Below are 16,813 nucleotides of genomic sequence, written 5' to 3'. Positions count from 1 at the left end.
ACTTGATTTTTTTTCTCATTACAGTAACAGGTTACAATCATTTAAATATATAACCATTTGAATACGTGTACAACCTGTTTTAAACCAAAACAAACTTCAATTAATATTAATTACTGAACACTTGAATGAATTTTACTACAATTAAATGAACGCTACACATGAACTACAGCCGCATTAAAAAAAACCCAAAAACAATGATTACACACAGAATTATGTCATGTATATCAATGTGTCTTTCACCAGGTCAAATAAAAGCCCGTCTGAACTTGTTTTTACTGCACTAAAAACTTCTTAAAGTGTGAAGAAAAACAAAAATGAAACAAAACAATCTGAATATGTGCAAAATAAAATTAAAACTGCCCAGAATGTGAGCTGCCTCGCTGGAGGTTTGTGCTCTCGGATACTTCTTTGATTTCAGTATATTTTTGGTAACAAATGAACTGATGCAAAAGGCAAAAAGTTTAACTCGTCTGCTAATACATAACTAAAGTATAAAGTATGTCCTCACCGAAGTTATAATTGTCATTATAGGCTATTCATTAATACAAAATTTCTATTTTAACTACATTACCTTGTAATTAAACAATTAAATAGTTTCAATAATGTAAATTTTATTTGTTTCTTTAACCCCCCCCAAAATATTAACAAAAACTAAACTAAGATTTCACACTAGTTTTAAAATACATTTTAGCGAAAGTACAAAAAAACACCAAACAAACAAAAAAAAACTAACAAACAATATTTTTTTAAAAAACATGTCATAGTTTATTTTCCCTACACAGCCAGCCTGAGGTGGCTTTAAGTACTGAAACATTTTCTGTGTCTTGACAGTCTAATTAGAGTGTAAAACGAACACCTGAACTAATTAGACATTTTTATGTAACAAAAAAATAATTTCAACAAGCAAATGAACTATGGAAACTGAATTAAAAAAAATATATATATATAGATGAAAATTAAATTAATAAGGTCTACAGTAGTATGAGTTCACTTACTTGCTCTCCTTCTCCAGCAGGTCGAAGAGTCCGATCGACTTCTTGTCGAACAGCTGAACGCAGTCGCTGTTGTCGCTGAACTCGATGTTTTTCCAGACAATGCCCTCTTCCACAAACTCCTCCTGGCATTTATCACAACATATTTACGCAATCATGTCATGTGTTACTGTGAATCAGTCTTCCAAGCTCAAGAATGCCGTTAGTAACACAGTGTTGCAATGATAGTAAAATGAAATTTACTATCCGCAAATTTCAATTTATTGCACATATTCAATTTGTTGTCTGATTGCTCAATGTTCTTTGATTTGAAAGTAAAGAAAAGAGAAAAACAGAAAAAAATGTGGCCATTGAGTGTATGTTGTAAAACATGCCAATATGTGCGTGAAAAGCTGTGAAGAAGAACGTATTTCAGAACTTGCCAGTTAAGCGCACGTGTATGGTGTGTCCAGTTATAATAATGAAAAGAACTTTTTCTTGTTGTAAATGTGTATAAATAAACCTACTTGCTCAAGCCTGAAGATGTTGTGGTTGATGTAACATTGCAGTGTCTCGTTGGCGTAGTTGATGCACAGCTGCTCAAAACTGTTTGACTGGAGGTTTTCAAAGCCAAACATATCCAGGACACCGATGGACAAACACTAAAAACAAAACAGCAATGCAGACAAATTCAAAGGCACCATACTCAAAAGTGTTAATTTATGAGCTAAATATTACACAGACCTGTTCCATTAAAAAAAAAAAAAAAAAAAAAGCACACATATATTAATGGATTTATTTGAATCTAATCGTATAAAAAAAACCAACTAAATGAATCTAAAGTGAAGCAGCCTGGCAGGAATGAATTTGGACATGGAAAAGTAAGGAAAGGCTTTTCATCTCAATTATATCGTTATTATATTGAATCATGCGACTCACTGAGATGGACTCCTCCATGTCTCGTCTGTTCATGGTCGCATGGTTGATGTGAAGGATGATCCAGTCAAACAGAGCGCCGTATAAAGATTGGGCCATGGAGTCTCGCATTGCGACGGCCTGAAAGCACAGGAGCATAACATTACAGTCACATAATATTAGCATCACGAGTGTCAAAACTCGTTTTTCAGTGTAAAAAGGGAGTGTTCCCTTTCTACCCTGATGTGTTTACATGCCTCTTCTGTACGGCTTTAACTTGCCTGCTCGTTCCCAGAGTTTGGGAAAAAGCCTCCCCTAATTGCAGTGATAGTAACCAACAGCAAATGATTGCTCATCTTGGAATTGCTGAATCACTAATGTTGCGGTGTCTATACCTTGTTATGGAATGTGGTTGAGGCGTGTTTTCAACTGGTACTATGGACGCTGCTAATAAAGTTACACAATTACACACTGAATTCGCGTTTATTATTATAGTTACAAAACACCACAGTTTTTGTCTTGGTCGTATTGTTGTATTTATCTGCTACACATTAAAGGACGGTCCATGAAAATATTGGGGACCGCTGTTTTAGGGGTTTAATTCTATAAAAGTCTATGAGAGAAACAGGGCTCAAGCCCCTTGATCTATAATCTTAGCAACACTTTTCCTCATGAGTTTTGTTTTGTTTTGTAAATCTTGGTTCATGTAAGAATCAGAATGGAGACTAATTTTGGAATTTTTTTTTTCCATACACAGAGTCTAGTCATCTTGATGATGACGCTGAACATGCTGAGGCTTGAGGCTTCCTAAAAAGAAACTAACCAACTACTGAGTGACATCATCTCTCTCTTCTATATAGCTGATGATTAAAATGTGACGTTAATGTAGGAAGAAGGCAATAAAAGTTGACTTGTAAAATTAAAGATCAAGTTAACATTTAAACTACCTCATCTAGCGTGTACGGTAAAGCTATGGTGAAGCTGGCAGTTATCATTTTTCTCTTGATCAAAGTATTCACCAGTGATTCCTCTTCCACCTGGAAATAAAAAGAAATACATAAGTATTGAGGCATTTCTTCAATCTTCTGCAAATGCCACTAAAATTACAGACTGAGACATGTTTATTTACAAACCACACTGACGCAGTTTAGTTTTCATTTTCTCTGGAACTTAACTGGACCCTTTCAAGTGACCATTACAAATGTAGCAGTACGCAGTACACTGCAGTAACACTAAATCGGCTGTTTCTGATCATACCTTCAACAGGTCTGACAGTATAGACAAGACTTCAGGAGGTCCAACCTCCAAACGCGGAGGGTCGTCTGACTGAGTGAATGTGACGTTACCCAAGTGGAGGATGGCGGAGAGGATGGAAAATATGCTGCACATTGGACACAAACACAGTCAGTTAATCTTATCAAATGTATGAACCAAATGTCCACTTTGTCATATAATATCACAGAATTTCAATTTCAATATAATCTGTATCCGTAATATAATCTGTCTATTCATCCTCGTCTGCTTCCTCCCACAGTCCAAAGACCTGAATGGATTGTGGGAGGAGGCTGGAGCACCTGGAGACAACATGCAAAGTCCACACAGATGGATTCAAACCCAAGGGCCTGTCTTGGGGCAGGCACCAGGCCTCCGCCCCTTTAATTAAATAAGTAGAAGAAAATTCATTGGTTTTTTTACTTTTTAAGTGTTCATATTAAAGGTGGTCAGTGTTCCTTAAAACCTCAGATTGCTCTAAATGACACTGGCAACATCTTCAATGTAGTCATCTCAGCAAAACCCACAAAACAAACGTATGAGCTAAATACGGATTACTTAAAACTGTGAACCATGCAAAGTTAATCTAGTTGTGCCCAAGACCAAATGAGACAGCCAAAGGACACACAATTACTTTTACATTACTGTTTAAACTTTTTTCCCCCCCTCAATCGCATCCACACATCACTGATGAACTGGTGGCATATTTAACATTGTTTTGTTGCTCTAAATATATCAGTGCTGCCTTTTGGGACATCCAGTGCTTCACATTATCTTAAAAGAAAAAAGCTTAAAAGCAAGCTGCATGTGTAAGTCTGCACCTCCTTCAATATAAAAAAAAAAAATCATGACCAAATCTATAAAACCCTTTATTACTACTTTTGTTTTTTAAACTTCCCACCTTTTCAAACTATGAATTGCTGTGGGTGTTTTTTTGTCAGGGAAACCAACCTGAACAGCATACAAACTATGTTGTTTTTGCTTTTCTGCATATGCCTTGTCCCGAGGCTGCCAGGTGCTTTCGGACAAGCTCTGACCTGTTACTGACACTAGTATAGTATAACTTTTATTCTAGTCTGTAGCATTTTAGCTCTTTCTATCATTATCATACATACTGTTTCTTAGTGGAGGGCAGGAACCCAACCATCTCCATAGCTTGATGGAGCCTCTTGTACTCTTGCCCAAGTTTCTCCTGATCGTCTAAAAGCAGGTCTTCCTGTGGAACATGCAGAACACAAATACATGTTAAGCAAAGACAGATGTTTATGGATGTAGTTATATAAGAATCCACACACTGCATCATGCAAGAACATGCAAACTGAGGAATGCACAAACCTGTATGTTTGGTTTAACTCAGTAACGCTGAGATCAAATGCTTTCTGTGTGGATTTTTATGTGCGCATGCACAGGTATAGAGTCTGTATTGCAGTGGGTAACGCTGTTGTTTCCATGTATACTTGTGCACTGGCACGTCTTCATGAGTGAAACTGAGCTGATCATGTTGGACTTGAAATACTGAGCAAAAGTCGCTTTTTCTGATACGTACAAGACTTCAGCAGTGATCGCGTCTTCACAGTGAACGAACTATTAGAGGAAAGAACACGAGAGCAGTGGCAGATGTATACACTGGCAGAATACAAGCTGCTGCACTATGGGCTCAAATTGTGGTAATAAATAATTTGTACTTCTAAATCAAATGCGTATTTGTGAACTGAGTTTTGTAACCTTGTAAACCAAAATATCTGAAAATTTGATGTTTGTGCATCTTTAGATGAGAATTTGTGTGCGTGTAAAAAAGATTTTTGTTTGTAAAAAATATTTACACAACTTTAAAATTTTTTCGTTAAGGTCGCACAGGTTGCACACAGAAAGCAAAAAACTACCTGTAAAACTCTGCGCTCAAGTCCCTTTGCTTGTGTGCAAGTTTAGAGTTACAAGTACAAATTTTGACCAGATTTTTCTTCCTTTCATCTTATTGGTCAATGTCATGTCATGGGTTTGGCTGTTGGAGAGGTCCTTTACTGAGCTTCAGGTCCTGGAAGAATAAATGCCCTTTTACATGCCAGCCCAGCATTTCCTTTCATCACCACAAAGGAAAACAGTCTGCGCATGTCTGAGTGTACAAGCACTCTTTTCAGGTGGTTAAACTGTAATTTTAGTTAAATCTACATCTATAAACAGGGAGACAATGGTAAAAGAGTCAGTGAAAAATAAACAAACATGCCAGACTTGTTCTTAAGTCCTGCATTTAATAATGTAATTTAGTGGAGAAGCACAGGCAGTGTTTCAGTTAAAAGTGCAGTTTTTCAGCTTTACGTGAACAGATGTTTATTTCCTGTACAGCAGCTGCATAATGAACAACCTCAGGTAAAGCATACATACACATCTACACTGACACAACATTTATGTTTATCGTTGGCCAGCAGGTTCAAGTCCCTTCACTGTCTGGTTCTTAAACGACAATTCACTACGGCTGGTGTCTCTAGCTTAACATGTCTCAAAACAGAATCGCCATTACCCAGCGTTTGTTCCTCAGTGGGTGTGTCGCCACGAGAGGAAAAACAATTAGAGACATGAACAGGTTGGTGGTGTACCAGGGGCTCTTTTTAGGGTTATGGTTCCTCTTCATCCTCACATAGAAGGCATGTTTTCAGCCCCTACAGATAGCTATTGCTGTTGTTGCTATAGAAATGAAACTGAATTGGATTACTTTTACTCCAGTTTGTAGCATTGCAGTTACTGTTGCATTGTGTGGTGACATAGTATGAGTCAATGTTGCCACAAAATCCAGTCACCTTCCTTTCAAGTTATGGGCTGCTGGCTATGACACACGACAGATGAATGTCACATGACTATAATAAGGAAAACATATAAAAACAAATGTTTACCATCATTAAAATATAAAAGCTGATAAAAAATTAAAAAATATAAATGGGAATATCAATTTTCCCTGGTTGATGCAATAAACAGGAGACACTCTTATCAGGTGGTTAACCTGTAATTTCAGTTAAATCTACATCTATAAACAGGGAGACGAGGGTAAAAGAGTCAGTGAGGAAAAGTAACGAACATGTCAGACACGTTCTTAGGTCCTCCATATAGTAATATTATTTGGAGGAAAAGCATGTGTGGTGTTAAGTGCAATTAAAGTGTAGTTTTTTTTTTTTAGCTTCATGTGAATATCTGTTTATTAATTATACTGCAGCTGCTTTCACAGGCTTCTCTTTACTTCCAAGAAGTTTCAAGACCCTGTAGGTCTGTTTCCATAAAACATATCTCGCTGGTTTTCACGCATTTGATAACGTTATATATGGCATGTATTTAAGCTGGTCTTCCACTTTCTCTCTCACTGCTGCTGTAAAGCCTGTGGATCAAAGGTACCTGTTTGAGGTAGAGATAATCCTGTGGCTTTAGAAGATGTAGCTCCTCCTGCTCGTCTTTGGACGCGCCCATCAGCAGATAGTAGAACACATGGAAGTTTCTGCAGGAGAAGCAATTTTCACTTCAACTTTCCCAATGACTCAGCGCTTTTATTGGGCTATGGTAGACATAAGGTTTCTTGTACAAACTGGGGAGTGGTGTGAACATGATTATTGCCAGAAGAGATTTTCTAAAAATTGCACATGTTTGAATCTTGTATTCTATTTGAGTCTTATTTATACCTCTCACTCTTATCTCTGGTCACCACGCGGCATTTTTCCAGTAGGTACTTTTCAATAACGGCCCTGAACGAGAGACAAAGGAAGAGAACGTCAACAAAACCCATGAAGCTGCAATTGTTCTTTTGTGACACTGGAAGAAAAACTACTATGAAACAAACGGTTAACTTTGAAGAGACACGACTCAATCAGAGGTGGTCCATGAGAAAAACAATAAAGGGCGCTTTACCCTCTGATGACACCACTTTCCAGGTAGTTGAGCTGGATGAACTTCCCAAAGCGACTGGAGTTGTTATTCTTTGTGGTCTTGGCGTTGCCAAAGGCCTGTTTAAAACATAAAGAACATCAGTTTTCAGTAAAATAAACAGACTAATTCATCGGCATGTTTTCCACAAACACTGGCACCCAAACACAGTAAATGTAGGTTTGTGGATGGCAGATTACTGTTACCATTAGTCGGTTTTATGTAATGACATGGATAGAGTTGGTGTAAATGAGTTGTGCTTCAGTGCACATCTTATAAATCAGGAGTGAACACAAAAAGGAAAGCAAAAAAGCACCTTCACTTTATAAACTGTTTTTGTGTTTTCTGCAGATATTTAACCTGTTTTGCTCAGAGAGGTCGCTAACAGCTGTTCATCTCTATTACAAGCAGGAGCACTGAGAACAGAAGCTCATTGAAATTGTGTTTTGCTCATGAGTTCATAAAAACTAAAACAAAAAAGAGAAAGAAAAGAGATTTGCTGTCATTTAAGGCCCAGTTCCTTCTTTGTTGGCTGGTATTTTCTGCCTGCTGTTGCTCAACCTCACAAATGTTTATTCAAAAACTAAAACCTATCAGCTAAGCGCTGATTAATGCATCCTTTTAAAATTCTCAACATCAGCTGGTTCTTATACCACCGTCTTTTTGTCTTTTATATTTGTTATCAATTAAACTAAGATTTATTTCCCTTCCTTGAAGGAATTTTATGACCACTGTCACGGTTATCAGGTCTCTTCTTAGTCCCGCTATTAAAAGTCTCAGATAAAGGCCCATAATTGTTTGTCACTTAATAGATGCTGCTGACTCATCCATGCCAACCATCTAAAGCTTGCATGCATGTGCGACAGAGTGAGACGCACATGGATTCTGTCTACCAAACAGTCCAATTTGTCCCCCCAGATTATTTGAAAACTTTCTAAAAAGGAAAGCAAAGTTTTGGGGGCTGCTCATTTAAGCCAAATCAGAGCACTTAGGTCAGTTTGACTGTTTTAAAGACAAAGTCACCACCCTGCCACTGAAGTAAGGATGATAAATTGTCTGTGTCACTGTATTTTTAGCATGATGACTGTGACATTAAAAAGTCATGACTCAATTGCTCTTTCTTAGGAACCTCAGGCTGTTCAGGTTTTGTTGTAATGGGCGATGTTTACGGGAATTGATTACGCTTCTTCACACTCAAAGAAAGGTAATTGTCTGCATTTTTTTGGGTAGTGATTAAATAGTTTTTCCTAATCAGGCCCAGGTGCTAAACTAACACCCCTTCTTTATCTGCTCGGCTGACGGTCATGTCCTAACAGGTCAGAGCAGCGGTGCAGACAGTGAGCTAGATACGCACACGGCTCTGATCACATGCCAGGAGGAACAACTTTAAAAATCACTGAAAAGTTCTCAAAATTACACCCATGTAAATTTCGACAGACTATCAAATTTCCTTTTAAATTTCAGATGAATCAATTTCACATAAAGAATAAAGGCAACTAAATAATGTTGGTGGATGCAGCTGGGAAAAAATAAAAGGTATGTGGAGAGACAAAAAGATAGCTGGTATGCAGTATAAAGTATAAATAAAAAGACTTTATACTGGGATCAAGACTCAGTGTAACGAGCAGCTCCCTCAAACACGGGTAACAATTTTAACTTAACCATCACAACACTGACAAACGCAGATGGTGTAAAGAAAACCAGAACAAAAATCACAGTCATCACAGTAAACCACCAATCTGTGAACATAACAAAGACCAGGTATTCTTCCTCTCCCATCCTCAATCACATGCTGGAAATGTGCACTCACTCGTCAAAACTCAGAGAACCCATGATATGCAGAAAAAAGATGGAGGTCCTTTATAGACCCAAAGATAATGGAGGTACTAATTCAGGTAGATATGTAGATGCTTGTGAGGTTGGTCTCTATGAATTAGCCTTGAGAAAAAGCAATTACCATAGTGGGAAATACCAGAAGTGAAAGAAGTTATAATGGGGAACTTTTTTTTTCACATTGAGGACATGCAAATGTAAAAAATAAGCTGTTTTCTATTCTTCATGAAAGAAGAAGAAGAAAATTTCAGTGATAAATTTTAATATATTTTATAGTTTATTATTTTTCAAGCAGTGCTAAGATTATGAAACAGGTTTTAAATGCCGTGTCGTGTTATCTGTTCTGGTCCTTTTCAAAGAAAGTTCATGGTAAATTGGGCCGGCTCACTGTTGGACCGACTATCAGCCCATTCACAATTTAAAGCAGTATTACCAAAACCAGCAAGAACTGTAACTAAAGTTATCTGAATACAGAAGACAGTTGATGGAGACAGGATGTATATGTGCTGTGTGAATATGAGTGCAAAGTATAAATACGTAAATGGGACATGCAGTGATATAATGAAATAGAAATTATACTGGAGAATACGTTATGTCTGTAGAGTGATTATGCATTGACTCTAATGCAGGTGTTTTTTTTTTTAATAATTTCTTATTGTTGTGTCTATGAAACTCAATGCTGCTTGTGTAAGAGGAACCTGCTTCTTTCATGTTTATGTGCCGTGGCTGTTGGATGGTGTGTGTACAGATCCCAGGTAGATCAGCTTAGACTGAAGCTGATGGAGATCCTGATTAAAAACAAAAAAATTGGAAATGAAATTATAATTGATGACAATAAAAATAAAGTTGCTAATACACAAAAAAATGTGGCATTAATGTCAAAAAATTCCTCCGATTTTGGAGTAGTTATTTTGTTCTTTCATTAAATTTTGTGGTTCTCCAGCTTGTGTGCAGACAGTCTGCGACACCTTTCACCGCTGATTTGAATATGAATATTATATCAACAGCAGCAATGTTCTGTCTTGTTTTATTTGACTAATGCATTTGCATAATACAGTACTGTTTGACTTATTTGTTCTGTTAGCAAACTAATATACGTAATCACACTAACTAAAGCAAAAAGAAAGAAAAAAAGAAAAAAGAAAAGTGTGGTAGAGGATGGTTATATGTAAAAGAATAAAAAAAAAAAATCACCTAGCATGTTGCTTTAAGCTTGCATGATTTGGCTTTTGACAGTACAGGTGAGAGGTTACTGTCATGACAATAAAAAAAATGGTTTGGTGCTTTTATTGCTATAGGTACATAAATGCTATCATGCTGCTAATATAATCATAATGCTAGGTGATTGCTAGGCAACACAATGACATGATAATGTCTGATATAGTTAATAACCATCAGGGGCCTGAGATACATTTTTGTCACGTTTGATTGTCCTAGACCAAGACTTGGGCAAAGAAACAAACACTGAGACAGACAGACACGTTCATCATGTAAAATACATCAAGCACATCATCTAAACGCTCTCGAAATCCTGCTCATTTAACTTCTCCTTTTTTGGGGGCCAATTCCCACACTAGGAATGGTTGGCTTAGCTCATGTTTACCAGTGAACACCTAAATGTCGCAGTTGCTGACTTGCAAATCAAAATAAGTAATGGAACTGGTGCCAAATGGACTGTGGAATGCTGAAGGCGGAAAAGGGGAAAATGGGACAGAGAACAGCTTCAAATAATCTGTAATCTCCTTCGATATGTCGACTTGTGAAAATCCATGATCCACGGATTAAACTAACCAGGGGCATGGATTGAAAGAGTGCCTTTATTAGAGAGCAGAGGGATACAGAGAGAGAGAAAAGTGATTTATACTTTGTTCTTTATGTTTAGCAGCAGGCCTGCCCAAGCACGTTCTGACACGTTCCTGTTTCTTTTCTCTACTCTGTTTCATTCCCTTCAAGACAACACCCTGCAAATCCTCCCAGTGGAGCTCAGCAATCTCATTCCTGATCACCAATACCTACCCAATCAATCATTCACCATTTCTGGATAATGCAAGGTGTCGTCATCTGCGGACTAAAGACTGCAAATAGTCTGAAGTCAGTAGCCGTTTCCTAGCATCAGAAAGATCAAAGCTAGGTGTACTTTCCACTACGTGCCAACAACAGTTGAGATAACACTGAAAGTTACAGGGAAAAAACAGAAGGCCCAATATTTTCAGATTTTAGATAAAAAAGGAACAAGTCTTGAGGCGTGACTCATGCATACAAGGAAATCCCAGTGGCTTAACTACACGACAATAACCCCCCCCCCCCCGAAAGAGATTAACGTCAACTGATCCTGATTGCTACAAGAGTGCCTATTTCATGCTGCAAGGCCAGACTTTCTGTGGTAAACACTGTGGCATGACAACTCAGACATCAGTAAAAATTGTTCAACATTTTGCTGGTTAAAAAAAATAAAGAAATAAAATACAACAGATAAACCACAGTAAACACAAATAAAGATATACTAAATAAACCACGCAGCTAAATCGGCGATTCCCCATAAGCTTTTTGGGAACAGAGCACAACACACTATAAAAGGAGGTAAAGCTCAGCTAACAGGAAAAATATTTATGCTGCAACCTGTTGGAAGGAGAAACTCGCTCAACTTGTTTAGAGCGAAGAAGAATCCATATTTAGCAACTGTCCAGTGAAAAGCTGGTCCTTTGGGATTGTGTTTGCATGTGGGTGTGTGAATGTATGTGTGCGTGCATAATCGGAAACAAAGTGGGATGATATCCTTTGTATGAGGTTAGTTGCTGTACCAACAGAGAGATAAAGCCTGTACATAAACTCAAACAGAGCATTCTTACACATTTTGGTAGCTGGGAGAGATTTAAGCAAATCTCTGTCACCAAGTCAGCGAACTCCTCTCAGTCCTTGAGCAAATACAACACACACTTAGATAAGTTTAAAAGAGGAAAAGCATCTGGCCTAGTTTCATGTCTGCTCTCTGTCATGCACTGTGCAATTGTGCAACAGGCAAATGAAACAGAAAGCAAGTGGGAAATGTGTCGTTACTCATTTACACGGACACTGTAGCATGACGATGGTGTGATAGAAACAACACAGACTACAGTGAAACTACAGCGGTGGGTAAAAAAACAAAACAAAAAAAGAAGTGGGAATTCCCAGCCGGCAGACTTTGCTTTACTTTCTGGTGCCTTCAGATTTTGGGAAATTGTTTGAGCTTCATGTAAATCCTGATGTGAGATGTCATGATGTCCTGATGTGAGACATGTTTGCAAAACAAATAGATCACAAACAAAAAAAGCAAAGCTCATTTGTTTTCCTATTCTAATGTGATGGTATTAATAGCTCTTCAGAGCTTTTCACTGGTAAATGATTACAGGAGCTTCCTTTAGAGCTGAATTTTTTTGTGGTTTTTCTTGATTAAGCTGAGGTTTCTGCTGCAGGAAGTTACTAGTCAGTGGTTTCACTATTTGGAACATTCTGCATTTCATTTGCATGTCTAAAAAAGGATAAGAAAACAAAAATCACCCTCATCTATCAGAAAACTCATATCAGCACAAGTCAGACCTCAGCTTGAAGCAATCTTTCTGCTTTAGTCACGTCACTCACAGCAGCAGAATCAAATGATCAACATTAGTCTGCTAGTGAGATGACATAATCACTCTGTAAAAACCAAAATTGTCAAACTTGCAGGCCTGCAAATGCTTGATTATGCTGCAAGCTGAGGTGAAACTTGAACAAATAGCACAAAAACTGACAAGTCGACATCTATTGGTGCCTGCGATAGTCTGCTAGCTACCAAACCAATCACAGAAGTTTTCAGTGAAGCACCCCTTTGTCCTCCAATTTCACTTTGCAACTGCCAGGAACCACTTCCCAACTGGTTACAAAATCAATCAAAATCATTGACGACCAATTATTTTAGTAGTCGACGCGTCGTTTGAAGCTTTGTAAGATCCGAAAGCAGTAGGATAAACGTCAAACAGACAACTGATTTAACAGAAGTGTGAGATGATCGAGAATTTACTCCAACGTCCTGTTACATTTTGGATAGCAAGGAGTAGCTGGCTGACTTTATTAAACTCAACCGAGACAATCTGCTAATTTCATTAAAAGTTTAATAAACGATCATCTTGTCTTTATTTTTAGTTAGCACATACCTTAAACTGTAAGCTAATGATAGTTATATAAGAGAAGATGCATGCTGGTGCAATAAGATGTATGTTTTACGCATTATCTGATCAGTTGACTAATCGCAAAAATGATGGGTGACTAGTCGACTATCAAAATAATCGTGTGTGGCAGCCCTACTCCACAGTGTAGCAGCTAACACATTCGGATAATATACAAGAAATCTTGGTTTGAGACCGGGAGAAAACACAAATCCCTGTATCGTGGACATGTTAGAAAGGGCACCCAGTGTGAAAATCTGTGCCAAATAACACTTGGTGAATGCGGGCATTTAGTTACACGTGAAACGGACTCCACACAGAGGAATCAGGAACCCCAGGTAAACCACGCTGAGCCACTCTCTTTGGTGACAGTGCTAACCACTACACCACCATCAATGGCAAAAATGCCATTGATCTGAAGGTTTTATGACTTTACAGTTTACAAACCACAGTGCAATGTAGTCTAATGAAAGTAGTGTCAAGCTGTATAGATTTAACCGTTTCCCCACATTTGTTAAGACATTCCATGCTGTTAATCCGTCTGATGTCTGGTGTATAGCTGCAGCTTTCTAAGGGCTTGGCCATGGCCCAGGTGGAGGTTTTGAATGTACTTTTTTTTGCACTTCTTTTATCTTTTTTATTTAGTGTATGTTACAGTGGTTTTACTGGTTTGCCCCACTGTACCGTCAGCTCAAGCAATGTGTGACCCATAAACTAAAACAAGTTTGACACACCTGTTCGAAAAATTAACCAAAACTAATATGTTTCAACAAAACTTAAAATGTTATTTGGGGTTTGCAGTATGTGCTGGTGAAGAAAAAAAAGAGGGAGAGAAAGAGAGAAAATTGGGGTTACAGGTAGAAATACTGAAAATATGTTTTCAGTAAAAGAAAGAAAAAAAAAACCCAGAGAGGTAGATGGGTGTGCTGCTATCTGCAAGATCTAAAATCTAAAGTGATAATTTCTCATACCAGGAAATCACCTCTCTTTTAAAGAAAAGGTTGAGTGTTTTGTCAAATGTCACAAAGCAAGAACTGATTTTTTTCAATCGTGGGTTTAGCTCATTCAGTTTGCAGTGATATTTAACAGGTAATAGAGACGCTGTGAAAAATGTTTGTGGCAGTTGGAAACAGTCGACTTGGTGAACTGTTTTGGTGACTCAGGAGGCAACAATGTGAATTCTTCAGTGTTTCTACACCTAAATGATAACAATCGAAGGTGATTTTTATCAGATGTTGTGCTATGTGAGAAGCTCTGGTATCTTGTTGCCTCTGCCTCTTTTGAGGGGGGGCAAACTCTGGACTGCTCCAACTTTTATTTTGAATTTTTTTTTTTTTTTTTTTTTACATCAGTGGTTTGAGCAGCATCACATAACAGTGACCTACCTCCAACACCGGCCCGGACCCGAGGATGGTCCTTTCCAGCCCGCTGGAGTACATGTTCTGGCTGAGTGAAGTCAAGCAATGAATGAGATAACTGCTGCTTTCAGTCTTCCCTGAGCCACTCTCACCAGTTATCACAATACACTGGTTAGCCTGCCTGTTCAGCATAGCGCGGAAGGTCACGTCGGCGATGGCAAAAATGTGAGGACTCAGTTTTCCCAGTGGCTGGTTCTCGTACATTTTGACGTACATGGGGTTGTAGTAAACAGGCAGGAACTTATTGGGATTGATGGCGATGAGGATCTTGTTGGCGTAGGTGTAGATTTTGTGCTTGTAGAAGCGTTGGCGTAAAACCTCCAGAACATTCTCCTCGGTCAGTGTGGAGAGGCTGCAGAGGTCATCACACTCCCCTGTGCAGATCTCTGTTCTGCACCCTCCATTGTTGACCTGCTGCTGCTGCAGGATGAAGTAGTACCCTTTGCTCTGAGGGTGCCACTTCTGCACCTCTCTGGGCCACAGCAGGACTCGCTCCAAAGGGGAGTCCCCTGCCTCCAGCGGCCTCTCCTTTCCCCCGCTCTTCCTCACCTCCAGCAGGTCGTATGCCTGGTTGGGGTCCAGGTCCAGAGTAACCACAGCATTGTGGATGACCAACGCCACGGTGTCCCCAACACTGATCTGCAGGGGACAGTAGGCAGCTGTGTCATACGACACCCTGGGGTAAATCTGCACAACACGGGCCTCTTCATCATACTCTAGGGCCCCAGATCCATCTGTAGTGCTCATCCTGACAGTCAGAGACAGTCCTCAGCATAACTCACTGCTCCAAAACCTCAGCAGGGGTCCGCTGTGTAAGCGCACACACACACACACACACACACACACACACACACACACACACACACACACACACACACACACTTAAAATCAGGAAAAGAAGGACAAACAGCAGTGTTTAAGTTCCCACTATTCCCATCTAAATTCCCAAGTAAACAGCCGCACAGGTAAACAGCACTAAAGAATTAAAATGCCAAAACGAGCCTCACCTTTTGAGCAAAACCTCTCATTTCATCTTTTAAAAGCAGAAAAGGCGCTGAGAGCCGCGGGAAGACGAAGATCTCTGCACCTCCGTTTGGCGCTAACCGACTCCTAACACACTACTTTTAAGGAGGAATAAATAAACAAACAAAAAAACTACCTTCACCTGAGTGTTAAAGTAAAAGCGAGCCAAGAAACTGTTAAGAGAGACTTTCAAATGAAGACAGAATAATTTCCCAGCAGGTCGGCGTCGTCCTTCCTCCTAGAAATCACAACTTCGTTCAGAAACTCAGGATTTACGTCTCCGCGTCGTCCTGGTCCGAAAGTTAGGTTAACGTTACTTCCTACATTTCTACACACACACACACACACACACACACACGAACAGCAACACGCCCGTCGATGTTTTCGTACGTCACTGACCTGTAAAATATTTATCTTTGAATAACAGCAAAGAAACAAAAGCATCACCAAATAAAGAAAGAAAGAAAACCACAGAAGAAGTTACGTTAACAGACTGAATGAGAACTTTAATTGCCCCAATTTGTGTGCACAGGTGAGCGTGGGGTTTCAGCTCCACCTAGTGGAGAATTGGAGTATTACAACCAACTAACACCACTTTTTAAATGTATTTTTAAAACCAGTAACCAATCATATCTACTGTATTTACACTCCTTATTGTCTTTTACAGAATGTTTCTGTTTTCACTTGGATTAGGAAATCACTAACACATTTCATTAATGCCGTCTGTACGTGTCTAGTCCTAAAATAATTTTAATATTCTTTTCACATTAAATAAAAAAACCCAAAAAACTTTTTACATTATGCCATCAACATACCTATCACTGCTCCTTATTTACCTGCTCAGGCCCTTAAAAATCAAATTTCTTTTAAAAAAACTTTCTGAAGCACATTTTTAATGTTTGAAAACACCAATAATAGGATTAGAATTAGATGAAAAGGACATAATTAAAGCTGCTGCTGCTAATGTTTGTGGGAGTCTGATCTAGCTAAAGAGAACTACTGATTGTGTAAATGGCTGCTGATGTCTGACATTAAGTTTGAGTCTCTATTTAAACTAGCTGACTAGGCTAGTTTAAATAGAGAGTATCTTTGTGGTACTCAGTCACTGATTAAATGAAGGATGTCTTAGGTGTCCCTTGAGAACTAATGCCGTAGTTTGGTAGTAAACCAAAGATTTTTTTTTAGCCTTTTGAATCAGGCTATTTTACGCATAAGTTAGACATAAAAACATATGCAGAAGTGGAAGAACGCACACCATGTCCTAACAATAAAAGTCAAAGGAATAATGTCACAATAT

General features: G+C 38.6%; 1 protein-coding gene across 3 annotated transcripts in view; it reads right to left on the bottom strand.

Annotated features, from left to right (window-relative positions):
* LOC101479351 (myosin IXb) overlaps positions 1 to 15,935 on the bottom strand; it is a 31,632-nt gene extending 15,697 nt beyond the window's left edge. Inside the window, exons 1-11 of one of the 3 annotated variants that reach the window (XM_004555337.3) lie at positions 15,501 to 15,935; positions 14,461 to 15,301; positions 7,047 to 7,141; positions 6,821 to 6,883; positions 6,540 to 6,639; positions 4,274 to 4,374; positions 3,144 to 3,267; positions 2,834 to 2,923; positions 1,911 to 2,027; positions 1,499 to 1,633; positions 996 to 1,117 (exon numbers count right to left, since the gene is read on the bottom strand). In XM_004555337.3, the coding sequence (XP_004555394.1) occupies positions 996 to 1,117; positions 1,499 to 1,633; positions 1,911 to 2,027; positions 2,834 to 2,923; positions 3,144 to 3,267; positions 4,274 to 4,374; positions 6,540 to 6,639; positions 6,821 to 6,883; positions 7,047 to 7,141; positions 14,461 to 15,240 (1,727 nt within the window). In that variant the 5' untranslated portion in view covers positions 15,241 to 15,301; positions 15,501 to 15,935. The remainder of the gene's footprint in view (positions 1 to 995; positions 1,118 to 1,498; positions 1,634 to 1,910; positions 2,028 to 2,833; positions 2,924 to 3,143; positions 3,268 to 4,273; positions 4,375 to 6,539; positions 6,640 to 6,820; positions 6,884 to 7,046; positions 7,142 to 14,460; positions 15,302 to 15,500) is intronic. The other 2 variants (XM_004555335.5, XM_004555336.5) reach the window with 2 other exon arrangements.
* Positions 15,936 to 16,813: the final 878 nt, after the last annotated feature.

Source organism: Maylandia zebra, linkage group LG18 (genome assembly GCF_041146795.1).
Source record: "Maylandia zebra isolate NMK-2024a linkage group LG18, Mzebra_GT3a, whole genome shotgun sequence".
NCBI classification, from domain to species: Eukaryota; Metazoa; Chordata; class Actinopteri; order Cichliformes; family Cichlidae; genus Maylandia; species Maylandia zebra.
The sequence above is the reverse complement of the archived record's forward strand: the minus strand, read 5'-3'. Positions and strand labels throughout refer to the sequence as shown.